This window comes from Amblyomma americanum, chromosome 8 (assembly GCF_052857255.1).
Source record: "Amblyomma americanum isolate KBUSLIRL-KWMA chromosome 8, ASM5285725v1, whole genome shotgun sequence".
In the NCBI taxonomy this organism is placed as follows: Eukaryota; Metazoa; Arthropoda; class Arachnida; order Ixodida; family Ixodidae; genus Amblyomma; species Amblyomma americanum.
Genome location: NC_135504.1, coordinates 59,178,715 through 59,203,479, shown reverse-complemented (window position 1 = coordinate 59,203,479; position 24,765 = coordinate 59,178,715). Strand labels below are relative to the sequence as shown.

Here is a 24,765-nt window from a genome sequence, read left to right as displayed (position 1 = left end):
AATTAGTGACATTAGCAACATTAGACAATGCACTAGTCAGACACAAACTATTCAGCCAGCATTTTAACAGCATTTTTGTATTGATTAACATCATTACACAGAGCCTCCTCTATTGTTTTTTCAATGCCAGCCATATACTACTCACTTTGCAGTGGGAGCCCCTTGGACTCCTATATTCAATTAGCTTAGCTAGACCGCAGTGACGCTGCTCAAATTCGGTAAATGCATCTGGCCACGATTGAGCCAGAAAACAGCGCGGCGACTGCTTTTGAGGTACAAGAACACGAAACACCGCTTGCAAAGTGAGTGGTGCTTCGTGTTTTGTACAATACCTCTACAGTGTTTTGTACAGTAACTGTGACAGATAAACATTTACAGCACTACACTGTTTCACGAGAACCTAACCAGATAATGGATTCTCAAGTGTTATACAAACATACAAAAGGATTATTTCATGTGAATCAGTGGGTTCTAATATATCTAGGGCAGTACAATATGAATGGCTTGTTGAAATGCGATTTTATGCATAATTTGGGGCAAAACTTTCATACTGCTTGAGTCATCTGTCCATGATCAGGATGTGACCTCATTCAGCAGCATACAGCCACAATGGTTCGCACTTTAATGGCATAGTTTTTTGTGCATGTTCAGGTTTTACAAGAATTTGGCTTCCCAAATCCATTGTCTCATTACAGTCCCATTGTGCAGTAGCATATGTGGACCAGCTTTCAGTGCAAGGTTTGGCAGGGGTGAAGATTTGTATTCAACTATAAAGCTTGCTGTAAGACCTTTCCTTTTCATGAGTATTTTAACTATTGCCCTATGGTAAAATGCTGAATGGCATTTGCCGACAGTGCGCCGACAGCATTTGCGTGAGGCTACCTCCTACAGTCCACTGTTCCATCTGTGCACACTTCCATTTATGCCCTCTAATTCAACCTTAACCTATTTGTTCTTCAACCTGTAATGCTGAAAGACACTGTACCAGATAAATAAAATAAATATAAACTGATTGTGTTATCATGCATAACGTAAATGGTAGTTCATGTTGCTGTGCCAACTCGAGCTTGTTTACTCCGACAAAACGATATTTAATTAACTGCTTCCATTCAGAAAAGTCCTTGTCTGCTGATATGCCTATTTTACTCAGCATGGCTATGGGTAAGGAGAGAAAACTGAAGATACATTCAGAGGCAACAAAAATTTGATATATTTGTCATAAAACAATCAAATGAACTCTAAGGTTGTTATGCTGAAAGCAAGCTCTCGAAGAGGTGCACACACTCACCATTGCACTTGTTAACGGACATGTGTATGTATATATATATTAATGCACATAAAGAATCTCAACACGTAGTACAGTAGTCATACAGCAACAACATTAAAAACTTGAGCAGTAATGCGTTTCTTTTTTGTTTTGGGAAGTGAGAACTCGGTCTTGGTAACATAATCCTTTACATAGCGCCGTTACACATGTGGCAGTTCATAGATTGCAAAGGACAGAACCACCAGCGAGGTAAACATGCCTCATGTAGCTCTTACAATTGATATAACAGCCAGCATTTGGAAATAGATGAGACAACAAATTAACACGTCTAGACAGGCAACCGTATACAACAAGATATCAAAGGAATGTTCTCTTCTGGGTGTGCATTCTAGAAAAGAAAAATTGTGCCCTTGATTCTGGATATTATAGATGCGCAGCTGGGAAGGAGAGACAGCTTCCCAGCCAGTGCCCGCCAAGAGGATGGGGGCAGAGAGTATTGAGTAGCGAAGGAGATTCACATAGAGGGGGTCCACACCCCTTACGCGCACACTACCAGCCTGCACAAATGGCAAGCAACGAGGTCCCAGTGGCCTGAAGGGCATCCCTGAATCTGGTTTGCACCTCTCTAATCGCTTACTATGATCGATGGAGCTGCAGTGCTACCAAAGGGCTAAATACCTTAATGGAGTGACAGTGAAGAACTGATCAAAGCATAAAGGTGGACAATTTGGAGATTCAAATTTGGATCCTTGCACCAGTGCAAAGGAAGGGGACACAGAAGAGGGTTACATAGGGAAATTAGTTGACATCCAGCAGTGTCCTGTTTCTTCTTTTATGCTGACATCCTTTCACTGTTGCAATGCTTCAACGCTGCAAACAGTGCTGAATCAGGCCCACATCCACTAGCCTAACCCTTCAGTCAAAGGAGCCAAGTGTAGGAGTTGTGCTAGCTAATAAAGATATTGTATTCAAGCAAGCATACACTATCGATGCCCTGGCAACCAGAGTAAGAAGAATACATATCCTCCCAGTATATTTGTGGAATACTTATTTGCTCAATATAGCATGCAACCAGAAGTATACACTGCTGATAAAAAATAAAGTCAGGTAAGGAATTGATGCGGCAGGTCTGCTCACAAATATCTTCAATGATCCACTTCCTTTTAGCACTGAACACAACATAGCAGTAGCCAAATATGCCACATTTAAATTGAAAGACTTCAATTAGAACCTGAAAATTTGGATCACACTTTGCATTATGCATTACCCTCACACTGTACTTTGGGTTCAATCACATTGCACCGCATATGTTCGCAGCTAAATGAGGCACGCTCTGAGTAGTGGTTTAGCATTAACTTCATCTCTACTACAATGATGGATGCCTTGAGCATCTTATGATCAACAGGGCATTGCCAACAAAGGTGTCTACCTTCACTCTTGACACCCTGCACATTCTAATAGACTGCGATTATCAGCTAGCACATTGTTGACAAAACTAAAAATAGAGTGGACAGCTGCAAAGACCAGCACATCTGTGCAGGCCAGCACTTCTGCATAGTTCAACAGTTTAATCAGTAGTTTGCCCTTAGCAGTTTCCTGGCAGCTGATATGCATTCATCAAGGATTCAAGCATGGATACAAACCATCTTTGCAGCAAAGGCATTGCCACCTAGCTGTTTATGCACAATATGCTCCACAAAGAGTCAAATTGGCCACTGTTTAGCACCATTTTTACATCCTGTCACATCATTAATGCAGTTTTTTGGCGTCTGAACACAGTGTGGAATGCTGCCACACACGCACAAAAGAAGTTTGGGAAACAGCAGTGCTGCTAAGAGAGGATACTTTACCACAGTTTGAGACACCCTCCATACAAGGACAGACTTCATACAGGACTTGTCAAGCTTCCACACACTTCACAGCTGACCATAGCGAACCTTGCACTCTAAGCATTTAGAATAACAAAACATGAGCTCCAGGAGGTGAGAAAGGTGCAATCAAGCGCATAATTAAAGGATAAAACATGAAAATACGTGTTCTCTCATTGCATTTGCTAAAGCATAAGGCAGGCCATGCTAGCTGCATCAACTGTGACGCATGTGGAAACCCTCTCATAGAATTTCACATAAAAATCCATTCCCTCAGTACCTCCAGTCCACAATAGCAGCTGCTGCAAGGATTCCATCCCAGTAACCCACACACAATCACGAAGAAAATTTGACGGCTCCGTCCAGAACTCTCAATACACTTTGATTCGCCAACAAGCTCACTGACACTCTGCACTGACCTTCCCCCAATACACTGCGTTGGTGTAGCCTTTATTCTCATCAGAATCTAAGATGAACCTATTGTCAGGCCCCCAACAGAAAACATAGGCAAAACTAATAGGCAATCAATCTTTCACAAAGTGCTTGGTGGGCCTTGTGTACTGGCCCAAGATGGCTTCTGGGTCCATGTGCCTGACAGTGGCGACTTTTTTTTTTAAGATTAAGACCAGTGCAAAGTGCTGTCAGTTTAGTTTTAAATGTTTAGCAGCAGTGCATACCAGTGCAGGCCACTGCGGCATTGGTAGTAAGAACCCGAACAAAAAACGGAAGGCAGCCAACTTGGTAGCCTCTGCTACCAAGGAAGCAGCTAACTCCCCCTCCACTCCCCGTCCCCTCAGCTACCTCTGGCAAGTGGTAGCACGGGTTAAAAAAAAAAGACTGAGCAGGTGGTAGTGAGCGCGTGCAGGGCAAGACGACGCAGTTAGAAGCTGCAAATGCCGCAGAACTGGCTGTTGACGAAGGTAAAGCCCTGAAACTCGCTTCCCGTCAGGTTGCGCATGACCAGCGGGTCGCCGGGGCTCAAGGTCAGCTTGGCCTGTGTGAACGCCGGGTCAAAGTTCTCGCCGGACCGAGGGTTTTTCTGCAAGTTGGTGGTGTTGGTGGTGGTAGGTGGGCAGGTGGGCAAAAAAAAGAAAAAAAAAGAGGCAGGAGGGAAAAGGGGGCAGGCAAAATGTGAAACCAAAAAAAAATGAAAAAGGAAAAAAACAAACCGTGGCAGAAGCAGCGGCAGCCAAAACAAAATGCGCAAGCAAAATGATATTAATGCAAGCGGAAGCAAGTATAAAACTCGGCCAATGGTACTTCAAGCTAACTGCACGATGACCTGTGAAGTGACACGCACATTCACATCACTTCACCACACATATCACTTCACCAATGTTCAAGCGCACACCACAGCCTGCTATGTATCACTTCCTGAAAGGTTCTCCCGTTAAAGTGGCAGCATAATTTGTGTAACCTACAGCCCTGCAGCAACAACATCCCTGAAGGAGTAAAAACTTGGGTAAGGAACCCTGCCCCTTTTTAATAATAAGCTTTTTAGAAATATGAAGTACATTCATAAAATGTGTCTGAAGTCCGAAACTTGGTGCAATGCTTCCAGAGGTGACTCGCAAAAGCAAAACCACCTCTTTCAGAAAACTCAGCCATTCTACAAAAGTGAAGCTAGCAGATCTGCTGGAAGCTCCATAATTTATATATTCTTAGTGCAGATGTAGAAGGAAGTCTAAAAGAGAAAAAAAAACACAGCAGATAAAATGCTCAATGGCAGTGTTTCAAAGATAATGTGTGATTAAGAAGTTCTTCAAGCATAAAAAGAAGAGTATAAAATTGAAACATATCCCAGCATAAGTAGTTTGAGCCCACTGTGCCTGCTGGCAGCTGCAAATGGCCGTTGATGAAGTTTGCTATAGGCCATGCAGCAGAAGAAAAAAAGCTAACAAGTTTTCTTTTTGTTCGCACCATGTGTTCCTTCTTCAGTGTCAAAAAAAAATTTAAAAATTGAACTATCATATTATGATATGCTTTGCTGGTACCTTCACTGGGCCAATTAAGAACACCTGTTGCGAGAACAACATGATCGTTCACAGCTCCTCTAAGCTGCTCAATAAAATGGGTTTATACGACATACCCTGTATATTCGTGAGCCATGGCTGTAAAAGGGAATGGCAGTTTGCCTTCAGAAAACGGCATGTCCTGTTGGCACATAAGCACCAATACAGATTTAGCCAAAGCACAGTTCCCGAAAGTACAAAATTACCTGCTAAGTTATTTGTGTAATGAAGATTATCCAACATTCATAGAATAGCATCTTGTGGCATCAATACCAAACTCTCTGAAAGTAAGAATCTACATAAGACCTTCAAGAAAACTGCAATCAAGTTATGTGAAACCTGTGAGCAAGCCCACTTTTGCACCTCTGAGCTAAAGTAAAGGCAGCTACAAACTTAAAGCGGTCTCAAAGAAAGTCATGTTGCTGTTGTAAGCAATTGTAAAGTGTGGGGTTTAATGTCTTGAAGCGAGACTTGGGCTGTGAGAGACTCGGTAGTGGAGAGCTCCAGAGTGATTTAAACCACCTAAGGTTCTTTAATGTGTGCTGACATCGCACCACACATGGGCACCTTTGAATTTGGCCTCCATTTAAATAATTGTTATTGCCATGCTCTGCAACACATCAAAATGCATCCTGTGAACCTATTGCTATTTCAGTGATCTTGTTGCTGCAGGACTCCACTAAACTAGGCAGAAACATGCAGCTCAGAACAAAGTTGGGATACAGACAGCACTGGCCACTACAAATTTCCTGTGCTGAATGACTGCAAAAAACAGAAAAAAAAATGCACAACCACAACTCGGCAGGCCAAACCTGCAGTGCAAAGAAATTAAATTCGTCAGAGTAGCCTATAATGACCTGCACTGCAAAGACACACAAAGCCTAAAGTCAAATTCCTCCATGTGAGACTAGATAAGTCACTAGTATATAATATCTGCAGCACATAACATGCTAGTATTACCTAATATAGTCAGCATTTCATTCCACCCAAAATTAATGCTCACGGGCACACTTTATGAACAGAAACTGTACTCTACAATGTACAATACAAGTGCCCATGAATGCATCTGTAGCAGAATCTCTTTCTCGAACTATCACACCAAAAGGTAATAAATCTGATCACTACTGCTACGGCTTGCCAGTGACACTAATTCGGACTGCTGCAGGAGTAGTGTATACCTTATGAGATGCATTCTGAGCCTTCATAGTTTTACAGCTACACCCAGATGGGCATTAATCCATTTTAAGTTTTCATGCCTTCTCCGGATAACTACACTATTCCAGGCGGGCACTTTCTAAACGCTGCAGAATAAAACAGTTCCCACTTCCAGCCCTTGATCCATTCAACCTCACCCTGAAACACCTGCTAGCTGCCACCATAATTCGCTGCCTGGCGACAGTCTGAAGTTTGTACACAAGGAAGAATTTTCCCTTGCTCATGAACCACGGATTCAAGGAACTTTCACAGCTGTTCTATTTTCGAATTGCATCTTATTTTTTGTGTCCCTGCACTCTGGCGGACACAGCTGCAAATATTCATTAATTAGAAATGCGCTGAATCGAGAGTAGCTGGAGATGCCACTCTTTCATGCTAGTTGTACTCTGCACTGAAGAACAATGCATGCCTGACAATTCCTGATAAACGGCTATACGTCACTATCGCTATTACCTAGCACTGTACAAGTAAAAACATGCATGCACTGCTAAGTAGCTATGAAAGCAAAAAAAAAAGCTACTGAACACTGCGCCAAGATAATGAATTGCAGCATCCAATCTTCAAGAGTGAAAAGCAGTTAGTGATGGCTTCTTCTCGAAAACTTCCCAAACGGAGCCATCTCCACAGTGTAAGAACTTTCTAGCTTGGCAGAAGCCACACAATAATTATTCTGCAAAAGGCAAATGTTCAAGAACTGGGTACACCAAGTTTTTTTTCTAGAACTGCGAAGTTTTGACCACAAAGTGCTAGGTGTGGTGTGACAACTCATAGTAGAAGTTTTATCACCAAACTTTACAAATGCTTTGACTAATGGATAGTAATTGATGCTATGTGCAACCATTAAACTTTTTCTTTCTCCCCTGAAAGGCTGACTAGTTGATTATGAAGCATTCAAATGATCACTGCAATGAGACAAGACTGCATCAGGGAGTCACAGGACCAGCACTGCTCTTGATCATTTATGCCCTTTACACCTTCATGGCTGTAAAGGTACTTGACTATCACAGGACCTAAGGTGCTCTTATCAGTTTATACCCTTTACACCTTTGTGATGTTAGGTTAACGCTGCCGGACTAAACCTCAGATAACATGTTACAAAAATTTTATATCATATCATATATGTATCATATAGGTATATCATATAGGCTTGCTAGCAGCTAAATGTTCTCATTAAAAACAGCACTTTTCTTTGCTGGTTACAACCACTGAACATTGCAGCGCCCTACTTGAGCAGCCCATATTACATGTGGCAACAGTCTCGGCCAGAAAAACAATTTGATTGCAATTCTATTCCTTTCTTATCTATTTCGCCGTTCATCATAGGTTCAAGCACCACCATCCACCACTGATGGGACCTGTCCTCACAAGAGTGGTGGAGGATAAGAATGGAATAGAATGCGAGGGAAGAAATGGCAGTGTTACACCAGACGTGCTTGCTGCGTGCAACAACCATAGTTGTCAATTAGGACTGCATGCAACATACAGCGGACAACAGCATGCCATGTGGCTGTGCTGTAACATGCAGGGGTGACAAACAATGGGAATTAGACCACCAGACAACATGGCATTATAGGACACGAGTGGCTCAGAATGCCCCATGCTGGGCAGCGGGAATATACACTTTTCTTGCCCAAACTGCGACCTAGCAAACGGGAATAAATGCTTTTCTTGTCTAAACCACGAGACGGTCTGTGCTCAAGTTTGACAGACATGTCTTTCTGGAGCTTTTGACAGAGAGAGAAAAAACGTCCGTTTGGCAAGTGTGACCACAACTGGTTTGGTTTGGTTGGTTTATGAGGGTTTAACGTCCTAAAGCGACTCAGGCTATGAGAGACGCCGTAGTGACGGGCTCCGGGAATTTCGACCACCTGTGGTTCTTTAACGTGCACTGACATCGCACAGCACACGGGCCTCTAGAATTTCGCCTCCATCGAAATTCGAGCGCCGCGGCCGAGATCGAACCCGCGTCTTTCGGGCCAGCAGTCGAGAGCCATAACCACTCAGCCACCACGGCGGCCGTGACCACAACAACTGCAGTAATTCGTCATCTGCAGTGATGACCACTGATGAATTTCATTGCTTGACAAGCAAAGTGTAATCTCTGCCAAGAAAGCGAAGCCTCAGCTGTCACGTCTGCATCCTCCGTTGACATGCGTTTCAGCCCCCAACTTTCAGAAAAGACACTTATTTCTTGAGTGAAATGGCATATGCATTAGTACTAGCTATATCCAATAGCTATTTCATTTCATTTTTATTGAACTAAGGAAATGTTGCCAGCTGGCCAAATCAGGTAATAAGATGTACTGTGGATAAAGTTTTCTGAAGATCTGATGGAAATAGTGGTGACAGATCTCAAAAGTTCATTTACAGTGTATAAAGATGGTAAAAGTGATCAAATCATTAAAAAAAGAAAGTGCATAGACTTTAAAAAGTCTGGCAACCTCAGCAACAGTCCTTGTCTGGGGAAGGACCCATAGACCCCTGACAGGCAAGATGAGCTCAGTTATAGCCTGAGCAGTGAGGAAGAGGCTGAGGTCGGCAGGAGACTCCATGTAAGCAGCCTACATTTCTTAAAAAACCTAGGACTCTTTCCAAAGAAAACATCTGGTCTCCACCTAGAGAAAACGAGGCGTGCGGTGATATTTGGTTCACGTAAAACTCTAGAAAGTGGCACCTCCTTACTAGAATTGAGAGTTATGCCAGAGTTATGGGACTCTTATTTTGGATTACAAGTCTACAGGGCAGTTTCGCACACTAATGCTATTTTTTGCAAAGTTAGGAAGGCATTACTGTTTTTTACCTGCGTTCAAGGAGGTGTACAAATGCACGATGAAACAACAAGAGTTGCAGCAAGTGGCTGAAAAATAAACAAACCCGAACTGGAGCTGCGCGCTCTGCATGTAGCATCCTTAAGTGTAGCAGATGACTCAGAATACGCAAAAAGATTTGCATTGCCCTGCGAGGAGCTATACAAAGCTCTGAAAAAATAAACTACACAGCAACTGAGTTCGCGAGAACTCATCATACTCGCTGGAACTGCATGGAAACATGAACAGATCATAGACGTCAACTTAAGAGTGGCCTGCACTGACTGCACTAGTACTGCTTTGGTGCAACACAATAGCAAATTGTTAGCACAAGGGGGAAATCACAGGCACAAAATGAAACACACACACACACACGCTACCACACTAGATACTCACGCGTACACGCAACATAATTCCAATTAAATCTGAATTACTATGTTTTAACTGTATCTGGTTTTCCGCCACTGCAAACTGAATGTTTAGGCTAAGGAACACGACGAACCAGTGCATCCGGTCGTTACCTAGCTATACGTGCTATGTGCAGAGCATAGTGATGCTGATATAAATGAAAGCTTGATCATTGCTGTCCCGGCAGAGATCATCACAAACAGCAAGCCAACTGTACACCAACATGGAAGCATTTACCACTGCCAATGTTAACAGCCATGATGATATGATAATGAATTTTAATAGCACAAGGGCATCTGTGGCCAAAAACAGCCCCATGGCACAAGATGTTTTTCATCTACTCAAGCTCTGACCCATTTACCAAGCATTTCACCACAAAGAAGCCGAGCGCATCAACTCATGGGAAAGCTTGTATCCATTTTTTCAGGAGAGAACAGTCGCCAGTCAACCAAGAATGGGCTAATTTTACTACAAAACGGGAGTGTCAGCAAATATTAACAGTTTAAAAAGCGGAGTTTGCAGTTCTACAACAAGAGCTGCTATATTTCACAAGATTTTAAAAAGCTGGCCGAATTCCTGTGCTTCTCCAAAACAAAAATGCGGCAGCTGTAGAGATGTGCCGTCCTTATTCACACAGGTGGTCCACTGTTGAGGGCACCCGCTGTCCAGCCCACATATCTGTCACGGCTGAGGGCTGCCAAGATAATTCTTTCCGCTCGCAACTCAAGGCGAAAGCTTTCGATTACAACAGTTATCTGAATATTGACCCTAATCTTAAATGTATTGAATGTTTCTTGACTAACCACACCCAGTTTGTATCAGCTAAGATACTCTATCACCCAATGTGCTGCAACATCTGGTGTTCCCAAGCCTCTGCTCTGGGTCCTTTACTCTTTAATATATATTAATGACCTTCTGATTGGCATTAACTCTTGCATTAAGCTTTTTGCTGATGACTTCTTTTTTCATCCAATACATAACACTAACAATAGTTCCTGCCTTCACTCCAATCTTGATAACATCTTAATTTGGTGTCAGCGATGGTTGATGGTTTGGTTTAGTTTAGTTTATGGGATTTAATGTTTGAAAGCAACTCAAGCTATGAGGGACGCCGTAGTGAAGGGCTCCGGAAATTTCCACCACCTGAGGTTCTTTAACATGCACAGACATTGCACAGTACACGGACCTCTAGAATTTCGCCTCCATCGAAATACGACCGTCACGGCCGGGGTTGAACCTGCGTCTTTCGGGTCAGCAGCCGAGTGCCATAACCACTGAGCCACCGCGGCGGCTGCGATGATCTATGGTTCTCAATGCATCGAAGCGCAAAATTATGTCCATCTCATGCCAATCTAATCCGTCTAAAATGCTAGATTATAAGATTAATGAAGTTTCATGATGAAACGCATTATCTTATAAATATATGGGTGTTCACATCACTTACAACTTATCCTGGCACATGCACACAGAATATGTCATTAACAATGCAAACCTTGCCCTTGGTTACATATGCAGAAACTTCTCTCCGGCTCCATCCCATTTGAAGCCACCTTTATATCAAACACTAATAAGGCCAAAGTTAGAATACGCATCATCAATATGGGACCCCGCAAAACTCACTTTAATCGATGCTATAGAATCTTTCAGAATTGGTCAGCTCGCTTCATCCTTTCCAATTATTCTCACACGGCTAGTGTTTCTATAATGAAACCTAAACTTGGTCTGACTAATCTCGCAGTTCGTAGAAATATTTCACACCTCAGTCTTTTCCACAGCATTTTCTTTCATAATGAGACACTAAAACAGGAAATTTTTTCTTCTATACTATCATACGTATCATCACGTGTAGATCATCCGCATAAAGTTGCCATGCCTACTTGTAAAACGAATGTACTTTTCAATTCTTTCTTAACAAAGACTAGCACTGAATGTAACCACCTGCCACCCTCTATCACCTGCATTGAAGACGCATCATCCTTCAAGCCACTTATCACCAAGTAAGTCATCGAACAAGCATCTGCATCATGATTTTTGCCTTTTGCCTGTACTTTTCACCATGTATTTTTTTTCTTTTTTCACCCACACCCTCTATAACACCCTGCGGGCCCTGAGGGCATTGTAATCAATACCAGCACAGTGCCACTCATCATCAACCACGGCCACATCAACTGCAGAACAAAAGCATGGGAATAGGGTTTTCACCTATCAGCTATTGTATTTCGTGCTTCGGTCTTGTGTGTTCTGGCACTCAATTTTGGTGCGCAACTATGTCGAACACAGTGGTCCTACCATGTACCCCAATCATGTAAAAAATGCGCTCCGTAAAGAACTCAAAGCTGTTAACCTAGTTAACCTTCCCGTCTTTCCTTTCTCTCTCTCTCTCTCCCTCTCTACAACTGTACAGAAGCAGGGAAATTCTCAATTCAGGACAGCTTGCCTGCAAGTGGCACCACAAGCTTCTAGTTTTGCTCCCTGTAGCTAGTGCATGACTGCACGGAAACGCAAGCAAATAAACAAGTAGCACCTCCTGCACCGATATTTACAAACACACAGCACTGATATTACCCTGCATCCCCAAGATATTACACAAAAAGTAGATATTACACAAAATAAGTAGCCTGACATAACTGCATAAGGCCTGCGAATAAAAGAAACTGCATTCTTAACTCCTTCCAAATCCACACCTGTAGTGTTTCAGACATATATCAAAGCACCCACAGAGGTCCCAGGCATATCATGCCAGCTGACATGTTTAAAACTAGTGTTTTGGTTTCTACACAGCTTTTGTCATTTTCTACATGGCAAAAATTTTTATATGGATCACAAAACTAACATGTTGCTTTCGACAGCCATAGCAATCTGAAAGCTCACTACCATGGCAAATCTCACTATTCTTTAGCACCTTCAACGAATTTTTCAAACTTGGCAGCATTTGCCTTAGTAATGGAAACAGGTAGTAAGATAACACAGATGGCAGTTCACCTGCAGGTTCGCATTCCAGGTACCCATTTTTTTATTCCTGTTTACGACTGCCTGAAATGTGGTCATGGTGATGGCAATGCTACAATCTTTTACTACATTCAGAGTGACTTCATTTCGGGAGCACAAGCTTGCAGAACTTTAGAAATCTTTTCTTGTATGCAAATATTTCTACAAAAATTGCTACGGATGCCTGTGTTTCAAAACGCTATGCCCACTGATATGTCGGTCATAAGGGCTCACTTCACTTTTTATACACTGAAAACTTTTGGAGCTGGAATTCCATGTTCTTGTGAGCTTTCTGATGATGAAATGGAAACATTCTGCAGATTTCAATACTTTTTTCAATTCTTTTCAGATGTAAGTATATATGCCAGCTCATTTGATATATTTGTATTAAATTTTCTGTTTAGTCAAAAAATTTCACAGTGGCATCCATTTTTAAGTTAGCATCATTAAAAAGTACACTATATATTTACTTTGAGTTGCATATGTGGCATTACATTATAATCCCGACTGTTTCTCACCACTGATGTCTTTGGGATATGCACTCAACACAACCGCCTGTGAATTAAGAGAGAAAAACAGTGCATGGAAAGCTGCAGCCAGCACTTCAGTGATGGTGGTGCAATGTTCTGATCATGTCTAAATATTCTCCAAAGATTCAGTTTCTTCTAGATTAGAGTAGAGAAGACAGTTAATTTCCAGAATGCCACATTGCAACCTTAGTTGCAAACACACTACATGGCTGTTCATAAAGACATGGTATCAGACTAATATGGTAACGTTGCATGGCAGGTAGTAACGATGATAATCAAGATGACAGCACAGAGCAGTGACTTGTGCATGCGCCATTTAAATATATGCCCCTCACACAGGCAACGAGTTTAGTCTCACAGTGATAACAAAATGGGTTGTATGCCAAGGAGTAATATTCTGCACCCAAGGCACCATTTTAGGACGAACGACCAGGTCTTTCGAAAATAATAAGTGACTAGTGCCAGCTGTTCAGACCGTGGCTTTTCAACCCTTTCAATGAATAATCCGAGCTCCTGACTGCCCCTCTCAAGGGCTACACGTGCTTTTCTTCTGTGTCATGCAACACTTGCGTTGGGCAAAGAAATGCAATGATGTAGAGGCAGAATTAACATGAAGGTGGTCATTTTAGACTTGGCCTACTCCAATAAAGTGATCTACTGCATCTGCGATTTGCAGGACAGCAAGGAAAAACACACAAGTACAGCAGGTCTCTCCTTTCTTCTTACCTGTGCTTCTAACTATTGAGGGGAGTCAGTGATTGTTATGACAGGAAAATTCATTGCTCTTGATCAGTCGACGCAAAAGTGATCACAATGACATTGATAATGACTGTACAGCACGTGCACGCAGCCCGTGCATCAATGCTCAGACTGAAAACAAGAAACGGCGGCATAAAGGTGCTGCACTGCAACGCTTGACAAGATGCCAGCAATGGCAGGTACCTTATGAACACTTCAATGGCAGATATTCTCTCCGCATTGTGTGAAGGTATATTATTGGCCAGAATGAAAAATGACTGGGTGAAACAAGATAAAGACGCGTATTATATGTCGTGTCATTACTGAATACTATGGCACATGTGACTAATTGTGCAGGAGGTACTATCATCAACAAAAGTGAAGACTAGTGAAGACAGATATTCAGACTAGTGAAGACAGATATTCAGACTAGTGAAGACAGATATTCAGACTAGTGAAGACGGATATTCAGACTAGTGAAGACGGATATTCAGACTAGTGAAGACTGATATTCAGACTAGTGAAGACTGATATTCAGACTCGTGATGACGGATATTCAGACCCGTGATGACGGATATTCAGACTCGTGATGACGGATATTCAGACTCGTGATGAAAGATATTCAGACTCGTGATGAATGATATTCAGACTCGTGATGAATGATATTCAGACTCGTGATGAATGATATTCAGACTCGTGATGAATGATATTCAGGCTCGTGATGAATGATATTCAGGCTCGTGATGAATGATATTCAGGCTCGTGATGAATGATATTCAGGCTCGTGATGAATGATATTCAGGCTCGTGATGACGAATATTCAGGCTCGTGATGACGAATATTCAGGCTCGTGATGACGAATATTCAGGCTCGTGATGACGAATATTCAGGCTCGTGATGACGAATATTCAGGCTCGTGATGACGAATATTCAGGCTCGTGATGACGGATATTCAGGCTCGTGATGACAGATATTCAGGCTCGTGATGACGGATATCCAGGCTCGTGATGACGGATATTCAGGCTCGCGATGACTGATATTCAGGCTCGTGATAATGGATATTCAGACTCGTGATGACGGATATTCAGACTCGTGATGACGGATATCCAGACTCGTGAAGATGAACGTTCATTTCATGAAGATATATTCAGACTCGTGAAGATGAACATCCACATCTGTGAAAAACTACATTCATGTTCGCGAAGATGGACATCCAGATTTGTGATGACGGACATCCAGATTTGTGAAGACGGACATCCAGATTTGTGAAGACGGACATCCAGATTTGTGAAGACTGACATCCAGATTTGTGAAGACTGACATCCAGATTTGTGAAGACTGACATCCAGATTTGTGAAGACTGACATCCAGATTTGTGAAGACTGACATCCAGATTTGTGAAGACTGACATCCAGATTTGTGAAGACTGACATCCAGATTTGTGAAGACTGACATCTAGATTTGTGAAGACTGACATCCAGATGTGAAAAACAGACATCCAGATTTGTGAAAACGGGCATCAAGACCAGTGCAACAGCCTGCCCCTTAAAGCAAGGCAAGAGATTTGCAGAGGGAAACGATTTTAGAACAGGCAAGAGGAGTGCAGCGGGTACTCACAATGCGGGGCTTGAATGGCGGCTGCACCTCGCGATTCTCAATCTTGTCCCAGTCAATGCGGCGAAAGAACGGATGTGTCCGGACATCCTCCTCACCCGACAGGCCACAACCCAAGCGCCGCGCTGGGTTTTTGGTCAGGAACTGCACAGTGCAAACGCAAAGAGGTAAGATTTGAAAATGGCTTTGAACTTATGGCAAAGAACCTTGTGCGAATATTTGCGCTATAAAAGCAAATCCATTTTCCACAAGGATGATTCTATCACAAAACAACAGTAGTCAAAAAGCGAAAAAAAAAACTAAAGTCATTCTAAACCTGTCATTTGTGGTATCTACATGCTTCCCAACGTAATAAAACATAATTCAAGTTTATGCTTGTTTCAACAATGCATGCGAGGCCCTGAGCACGGGCCGTCAAGAAAAAAAAGAGAAGGCTTTGAAAGAACTATGAGGAGAAGGGAGGGGAATATAAATGGTACATTGGCGCAGAACTGCGCAGCACGAAGCACGAAGCAGTGAGGCAAGAAGGGTAGCGGATCGGGCTAGTTGGTGCAGATTTGACATTTTCAGAAGCGCTAAAACACCGAGGACGCAGAGGGAACAGACAGGGACGAGCGCTACTTCCAACTGTTTATTTCGTAAAACCGCAAGTGCTTTAAACAGTTCTCGAACGCTTTTATGACACGGCAGTAAACTACACGTGCGAGAATACACAGTATAGCTACCGAGACTAAAAGAACACTTGGGGAACACAAAACATTGAAGAAGGGGCCCGTTGAACTAGAAATGAAGTTCAGAAGGGTAGCGGATCGGGCTAGTTGGTGCAGATTTGACATTTTCAGAAGCGCTAAAACACCGAGGACGCAGAGGGAACAGACAGGGACGAGCGCTACTTCCAACTGTTTATTTCGTAAAACCGCAAGTGCTTTAAACAGTTCTCGAACGCTTTTATGACACGGCAGTAAACTACACGTGCGAGAATACACAGTATAGCTACCGAGACTACACAGTATAGCTACCGAGACTAGTCTCGGTAGCTATACTGTGTATTCTCGCACGTGTAGTTTACTGCCGTGTCATAAAAGCGTTCGAGAACTGTTTAAAGCACTTGCGGTTTTACGAAATAAACAGTTGGAAGTAGCGCTCGTCCCTGTCTGTTCCCTCTGCGTCCTCGGTGTTTTAGCGCTTCTGAAAATGTCAAATGAGGCAAGAAGCGACGGCACAGCAGCCACTACAGTGGGAGGCGTCCTGCGAAATATTGCGGATCCCTTGTTCTCAATTCACAGAATTTAAAATTTTCCACCTGAGGAAATTAGGGCCCTTAGCCATGGGTCATGAGACACCAATAGATATTGTGCTATGGGCTGCTCATGATGGCTGTGCCGTGAAAGAAGTGTTTGAGTCACATGAGGCATGAAAAACCTGTAATATAATCACCGACACACAGTTTTAACTCACAACAATGCTTAAGCCAGCCTGTTTCAAGGGCTAGAATGCCAACAATTGGAATATCAATGGTTAAATTGAAATTTTTTCATGCCTCACATGACCTAAACAGTTCTTAAACGTCACAGCCATCGTTTGGTTGATGAAACCAAGAAGGAAACAGCATGGTAAAATAAATTAGATTGTAAATTATTTATTGATCTTAGGAAAATACCACATGGTGATCCATGTACTATAATGTCCTGTGCATCATTAGAAGGAAGAAAATTAGCAGCCAAAATGAAGTGGCTGTAGTCCTTTAAGGAAACCTTAAAGCATTTACTATGATTGCAGTGGAATGCAGAAATGAGTACAAACCCCTTTGCAAGCCTCCTTGGCCTCCTTGGAGAGGGCCTTGGGGTAGGAGACGTTGTGGTCCGTGATGGAGGCAAAGAGCTCCTCCTCATCCTCTCCATCGAACGGCGGCTGGCCCACCAGCATCTCGTACAGCAGCACTCCGTACGCCCACCAGTCCACAGACTTCCCATATGGCTGGTACAGGATGATCTGCATGGCAGGCACAAAGATTGAGTGACCTGGTTCTTCCGCACGTCAGCTGCTGAAGTAAGACCCGTTAGTGAAGCCACCATGAAAGGTGAAACACTGAGTGAAATGGCAAACAGTACTGTGGCGCGATCTGTTGATAAATATTGTAATAAATGCCTGTGTGGCTGGCAAGAAAGGCAAACTTGTTTTCCCTTGCTTTCTCAGATTGGCTGACAAATTATCAGATTTGTGCGATTCACCAGAGGCATGACGACATAAAAATGCTCCAACACCACCGGCCTTCTCGCCGTCTGTCACTCTCAATGACAGAGATAGCTTTTCTTGGTGGCCCTTGGTCGTCACGTGCTTCCCTTCCTCATGTTTATCGATTTTAGTGTATCATGTGATGTACTTTGTGTTTTTTCCTTTATAAGCACCAGGTGTTGCCAATAAAGCCTTAGTTGAGAGTCAGCGCTCATCCAGTGTCCTTGTCCTTGTCAGACGTTCGCGCTGTGCGACAAAAGATGCTTCTGTAGGGCTGTAAATGGGAAGGTAATGAGAAGTTACTTTGCGATTTTCTGAGTAATGCATTCACCTTCCTACATAGAAAAAAAGACACTAGCAGTGTTCCCAAGGGCAATCTATCAGTCTAGCCTTGCTTACTGCATCCGTTTATTTTCTCTTCAAGAGGCTCTGAAAGGAGCTCTCAATAATGTTGTACTAGTATGCCTAGGATGTTAAAGGACACCGCTTCACAAATATCCTCTAGCAAGAATTTTTTCAATGTGTTTTGCGGAACCCGAGTTATATGTAGTCAAAATTTGAATTTCTGTGTCTTCACGCCTTTCCCTCTCCTCTCATTTTTTGCACGCTGAAATATCAAAGCTCCTCCACCGGTCCCACCCACCTGGGCCCTCCACAACCTTCGCCAGCTGCCGATGCACACGGGAATTCCCGCCCCCTGATCCTCCGGAGTGGCCACGGCCATGGTATTTGTATAACATCTCAAAAATTTGGCTCAACTAAGCAATGGTAACTTCCGGCCGTTGACGTCACTTGCACGATATGACATCGTATGCCAGGTTTCGCGCAAAGGCCTGGCAGCGCTGGTTGCCGCGAGGTGCGAAAGCGGGAATTCTTAAAAATGTATTCTAAATTATCAGCTCACTTTGCAGGCCTCGTGCATGGCATGAACACTCTGTGGCCTGCACTCTATATAATGCAAGCATTATATAGCCAACTTCAAACACCATTTCCAGGTACCCTTTCAGTGCCCCTTTGCACAACTTCACTGACATAAGCATTACAGGCCAGACAGGGCAGGAACAGCACCAAACAGCTGTGCCAGCAAAGTACTAGAATATGCTTCACACAAGCACATGCATGCATATATGTTGTGCAAAGAGTGATGAAAGAAAAGAACAAGTGTCCTTCAGCATCTCTTGCTCTTTCGCTGCCACACCATAGGCCGTCTGTCATATAAGGTTTGGTTTGGTTTATGGCGGTTTAACGTTCCAAAGCGACTCTGGCTATGAAGGATGCCGTAATAAAGGGCTCCAGAAATTTTGACCCCGTGGGGTTTTTAAATGTTCACTGACACTGGCGAAATGCGAACGCTGCGGCCGGGATCGAACCCGCTTGTTTTGGGTCAGCAGCCGAGCGCCGCAGCCACTGCCCCACTGCGGCAGCTAGTCATACATGACCAACGTTTTAAACCTGCTGTCAAAAATTCAAGTTGGCACTCCTGGACAAGCTGCACCATCTAGTTTGCATCTACAACATCAACTCTTTGGTTTCAGTTTTGTTTTTCCATTCTGCAATGTGAGGAGGAGACATGAAAAATGAAACTGACCACACATAGTCCGCTGGCAAGAGTGAAAGGCTACATCAAACACTTTAGTTGATTTTGATAGTTTTTTTTTTAGCAGCAGTGGGGAGTTAGACAATGATGTGGAATGGTCAGATTTCAGTTCCGATAGTGAGGCTTTGTCTCAGAGGCCTAGGACGCACGTGTTTCATTTTACCATTCACATTGTATTTTATGCAGTGCACTTGGCTTGTAAATGAGAGTTTGATTTGGTTTACGAGGCTTAACATTCCAAAATGACTCAGGCTAAGAGGGACACCGTAGTAGAGGTCTCTGGATAATTTTGACCACCTGGAGTTTTTTTAATGTGCACTGACATTGTACAGTTCATGGGTACCTTGCATCATAGAAATGCAACCACTGCAGACAGGATCGAACCCGCGTCTTTTGGGTCAGCAGCTGAGCCCCATAACCAATGAGCCACCGCGGCGGCTTTAATTATGAGAGTGGTTTTATTTGGTGTTTAGAGTCTTCGCAACACATTGCCACAATGGTTCACCAAATGCGCCAGCATAATTTTGATATGATGATGTCAAAGGAAGGCCATGCCCCCTTTTCATCCAGAGAACCCATTCGCTACCAATTAAAAGAGCTACAAGCTCTGCCATTAAAACAAGAACAGAACAAAGAACAAGTGTAATATGCAGCACATTCCAGATCTATCTCCATTTCATGTCCTCACGAGACTACTTTCTCTAGCTGCACAGCAGTCATATTCCCCAACTTGGAAGGTCACAAAAAGTGAAATGTATTATGTATGCAGCTGAAAATTATAAAAATGGTAGCTAGGAACATGTGCAATGTTCTGTACACAGTTTTCCATATTTTTAATCAACTTCTGGCTCAGTGCAGTTGTTTATTTTTGTTTTGTATGTAGTACTGTTTCTTTTTTGTTACCAGCATATTTAATTAGTAATATTCACACACAACTTTGGCTTTTTTTCGTGAAGTATAAACAATAAGCTAAAGTTTGATGAATTTCAATGCGCAGTGCATCTGGCACTTCTTTAAGAAACAATTTTTAATTTAAAATCTGCCATTTTTTTTCACAGTAAGGAAACAGTTGAGCTGTTGGGATTCCACAAGAATAACAGACTCAGAATCCCAGCATTAAATGTACTGACATTAAACGACCTTGTCCACCCACAAGCCTCTTTGCTGTTTGAATGCATTTTTTCAGTGAATAATTACACAACATAGGAAAGAGCTAGACGTACATAGGACAAACTGTTCGTCCTGCGAGTGTCTCTTCCCTGCGTCCCAACTAATGTTGTGCTGACAAAATTCATTCATATTACCAAGACCAACTCCCCTGTCTTTCTATCTTTCTACCCTAACAAGTCCTTTTGTAGAACTATGCACTGCAAAGTTTTTGACTGACCTCAGGCGCAATGTAGTCAGGTGTTCCGCAGAAGGTCTTGGTGGTCTTGTCCCCCTGAATGCCCTCTTTGCACATGCCAAAGTCTGCAATCTTTATGTGGCCATCCTGGTCTAAAAGTATGTTGTCCAGCTTCAGGTCCCGGTAGACGATGGACCGAGCATGCAGGAAGAACAGGCCAACGGCAATCTCGGCTGCATAGAAGACTGCCACGGGCTCCTTGAACTTGCCACACTGCTGGATCTGGAACATGAGGTCGCCGCCGTTGACGTACTCCATGACAAAATACAGCCGCTCCATGGTCTGGAAGCACGAGTGCAGCTGCACCAGGAACGGCGGTTTGGCGGCCAGCGCCAACACTCGCTTCTCCACCATGGCACACTCAACATCATCGTCCTGGATGATGACGTCCTTCTTGAGCACCTTGACCGCGTACAGCTCATCGGTGCCTCGCCGCTCGGCCAGCAGCACCTTGCCAAAGCTGCCCTTGCCGAGAACGAGCAGGAAATTGAAGTCTGACGCCCGGATGACATCCTGTGCAGAGAAGTGGTAATGTATAAGTGTGCCGTCAATGAGACCACAAAACCAGCAAATTACAATGAATGGTGGAACCTCATTTATACATACCCACTAAACATAACCTAAACATATCAAAACATAATCATGACTGATCTTCAACTCTGACACCACGGCAATCAATGTATTAAACAGACGTAGGTGAGTGTCAACTGCTCTCTTGTATACACTCCTCTCAGCCTGTGAGCATGGCTTAAGGTCAGCGACCTTGCAGTCCCAGGAATTCTGTCATGCACATTTTAAAGGAACAATGAGGACAACGCCACCCAATTTCGGTTCTTAATAAAAATGAATTCTGTGGCTCTTTCGCTATTAGTTAACGCTTGTCCGGCAGCCAAAAAGCCATTTATGGCTGAGAAAATTGAAGTCAAAAATTTTAGCCCCCAACTGATTCAAACTCGTAATGTCCACACCAAAAAAAGGACTGGGTCACTGTTTTGAAGTGAATGGCTGTGCAGCATAGCCTCTGGGACCCACGGCAAAAAATTGTGTTGATGCACGCAATTGACGTGCAAAATCGACTGGCAATGGCAACACCTGTATTTCACGTTTTGGTCTTTTGTAGCTTATAAAAGGTCCGTTTTTGGTTACAGTGGTCACTTTAGACCCCAATTTGTCCTTGCTGTCCCTTTCAACCCAGCTGCATCTTGCTGACAGTCACACCGTGATAAAGTTTAGTCAACTTCAAAATTTCAGGCTCCTTACAAGAATCTCTGGAGTTATGTAAAGGCATGCTTGGCTTAACAGCCCAAAAGTTGCCCATGGACTATGAGAGATGACGTAGTGAAACGCTATGGAATAATTTCGACAACCTATGGTCCTTCAACATCCAACATATGGTCCAACATAAAGACAACGTATGGTCCTTCACTAACATCGCACAGCACAAAGAGCTTTTGTGTTTCACCTCCATCTAAATGCGGCCTCTATGGCCAGGATTCAAACTTTCAACCTGGAGCTCAGCAGGCAAACTCTATAGCCACCGTAAAGGGTTCTCCATACTTGATTGGCACTCCTTTCTCTAGTGATAAAAATGATCAATTGATCAGCCTTTTCTCCTTACCTGCTTGCCCATGTTGTGTGGGATGAGGTCAGACGATGCCTGTGGCGTCGGCCGCGCCCTGGTCGGTTGGTGGTGGTGGGTGGCCGCCAGCGCCGGGTCCTCTGGAGGCACGGGCACATTGTAGAACTCGCCCTCCTCGGCCGTTAGCAGCTTGAACCAGCCCTCAGCTGGTGCCTTGAGGATCTCGGAGATACCGAATGAGAGTGAGCCCATGAAGTCGTTGCGCGACGTCCGGTCCCAGTCCCAGAGCTCAATGAGCAGCCGCCGGTCCTTGTCAACAGGCTTTAAGTCGCTGCGGCAACAAAAATTTGCAATAGTGGGCAAAAGATGGTTCGCTAACTGGGAAATTCAGCGAGAAACAGCTCCGTAAAAGTAGTTTTTGAGGAAAGGGAATGGCACAGTAATTGTCTCACATATCTCGGCGGACACCTGAACCCCAAATGGGGCAATCATCAGGAATTTGCAGCTCATGCTTGTAGTGATGTGTTTTGCTTTGTAATAGTGCCAAATATATCCCCCAACAACCTGATATGTATAAAACAAGTAAAATTTAGCCCTGCTCTTACTTTGCATACAAGAACTGATCTCACTCACCCAACTTTTCCTCAAAATTTTGTATGCCACAAAAAAGAACTCAGACATCATTATGACAAAGGTCAAATACAAAATTTGATGGCCTACTTCGTGAAATCATTTCCAGCCACTTCCTAGGGTCATTTAATAGGCCCAGCAACGCATGCGGGAATTCAAATAGAACTGCGCCATGCCAAAGGTGTGAGAACAGTTGCTGAGCTCCAACATTAAACCAGCAGAAAAAAAGAAAAGTGGTGTGTGGTATACTGCTTTTCCCACATTAACGCAGCAGAAAAAAGAAACCACATACCACTTTTCTTTTTTTCTGCTGGTTTAATGTGGGAGCCGAGTAGCCGTTCTCACACCTTTGGCATGGCGCAGTTCCATTTGAATTCCTGCATGCGTTGCTGAGCCTATTAAAAAAACGTGGTGCATATATGGTAACTCATCGCAGTAGCTCAGTGGATAAGGCGCTGGTCTACTGAACTAGAGTACCCTGGTTCGAACCCGACCGCGGTGGCAGTGTTTTGATGGAGGCGAAACACAACAGGTGCCCATGTGCTGTATGATGTCAGTGCATGTTGAAGACCCACAGGTGGTCAAAATTATTCGAGAAACCTCTACTATGGCACCTCTTTCTTCTTTCACTCCCTCCTTTATCCCTTCCCTTAAGGTGCAGTTCAGGTGTCCACTGAGATATGCGAGACAGTGCATCATTCCCTTACCTCAAATACCAAACACCATGTTGTACGTGAGGCTTAGCACCTCAGAGCAAAACATGGGCTAAGATGTGAACACTAGCGGAGGGCCTCACAATAATTTTGACAAGCTGGGTTTCTTTAACATGCGCTAACATCTCACAGCCCACAGGCATTTTTGCATTTCACCTCCATTAAAATGCGGCCGCTGTGGCAGAGCCAGGCTCGCAAATCGCAGGCTACCTGCCGTAGGCTACCCTGCAGGCTACTGCCGCAGACTACCTGCCGCAGACTACCTGCCCAAAGTTACCAGGCGCCAAGTGCAAACTGCCACAAACTGCCAGCTGCAAGCTCCCTGCCAAGGCAGGTAAGACTGTGGAATCTGTGAGCACTGTGGTGCTCTAATGAATGGAATTGTCAATCAGAGGTGCTGCTGCTCACAATGTGAGTGTCTCATTCCACTCTGGGTTCAGGCAGGCCTTGATGGTCTTGGTCTTTCGCTTGGCCGAGTCCCCCATGTCAGGAATCAGCTTGAGCTTCACATAGGGGTCCGAAAGGCCGTTGGGGTCCATTGGGATCAGGTTGCGCGCCTGCCGTACTGCGCCAACACAAAAAGCGGCCTTCATTTAGGAACGTGCATCTTGACCAGACGGCAGCTTCTTAAGCTACCGTGCCTCTTGTCACCCAAAAGTACCTCAACATGTTAGAAACGCTTACAGGAGAATTCCACTTTCGGTATGAAAAATGACATGGATCATTTAAGATGTACAAAGGCGTTCAACACTGCAATTACTTCTGAATATAAATTTAACAATTGTTGGGTCTTCTTGAAAAAACAACAAAACCAAGAGGTGGTGGCATGGGTAGTTGACCATGCTGAAAGTGCCAAATGTTAAGGGAAGTCATACTAGAGATCTGGCAAGTTATGCTTCCCATTTTCACTAGCTTTAAATTCAAGCTGTCATTTTCAGATTCAAATTTAATAATTATGTCGTTAGGCTTGCATGAGCAACGAGTACTAGTTGTGACCACATGCACAGAAGGCAGCAAGATGAATCTGCAGCTATGTTTTTGTAAGTGAAAGAGGTTTTGTAGACTTCCCAATAAGATGTATAGCATGTGCAAGTTCAACAAGTGAAAAACTAGTGCCAAAGCTTTAACATTCACTGAAAATTAAAGCCACGGATACATC

At 43.6% G+C, this 24,765-nt stretch overlaps 1 protein-coding gene across 2 annotated transcripts in view; it reads right to left on the bottom strand.

Annotated features, from left to right (window-relative positions):
* Pkc53E (Protein C kinase 53E) overlaps positions 1-24,765 on the bottom strand; it is a 139,615-nt gene that overhangs the window by 27,671 nt on the left and 87,179 nt on the right. Inside the window, exons 6-11 of one of the 2 annotated variants that reach the window (XM_077634894.1) lie at positions 24,015-24,171; positions 22,303-22,594; positions 20,667-21,197; positions 17,251-17,439; positions 15,451-15,591; positions 1,187-4,174 (exon numbers count right to left, since the gene is read on the bottom strand). In XM_077634894.1, the coding sequence (XP_077491020.1) occupies positions 4,016-4,174; positions 15,451-15,591; positions 17,251-17,439; positions 20,667-21,197; positions 22,303-22,594; positions 24,015-24,171 (1,469 nt within the window). In that variant the 3' untranslated portion in view covers positions 1,187-4,015. Of the gene's footprint in view, positions 1-1,186; positions 4,175-15,450; positions 15,592-17,250; positions 17,440-20,666; positions 21,198-22,302; positions 22,595-24,014; positions 24,172-24,765 lie in introns of those variants that run through there. The other variant, XM_077634895.1, reaches the window with a different exon arrangement.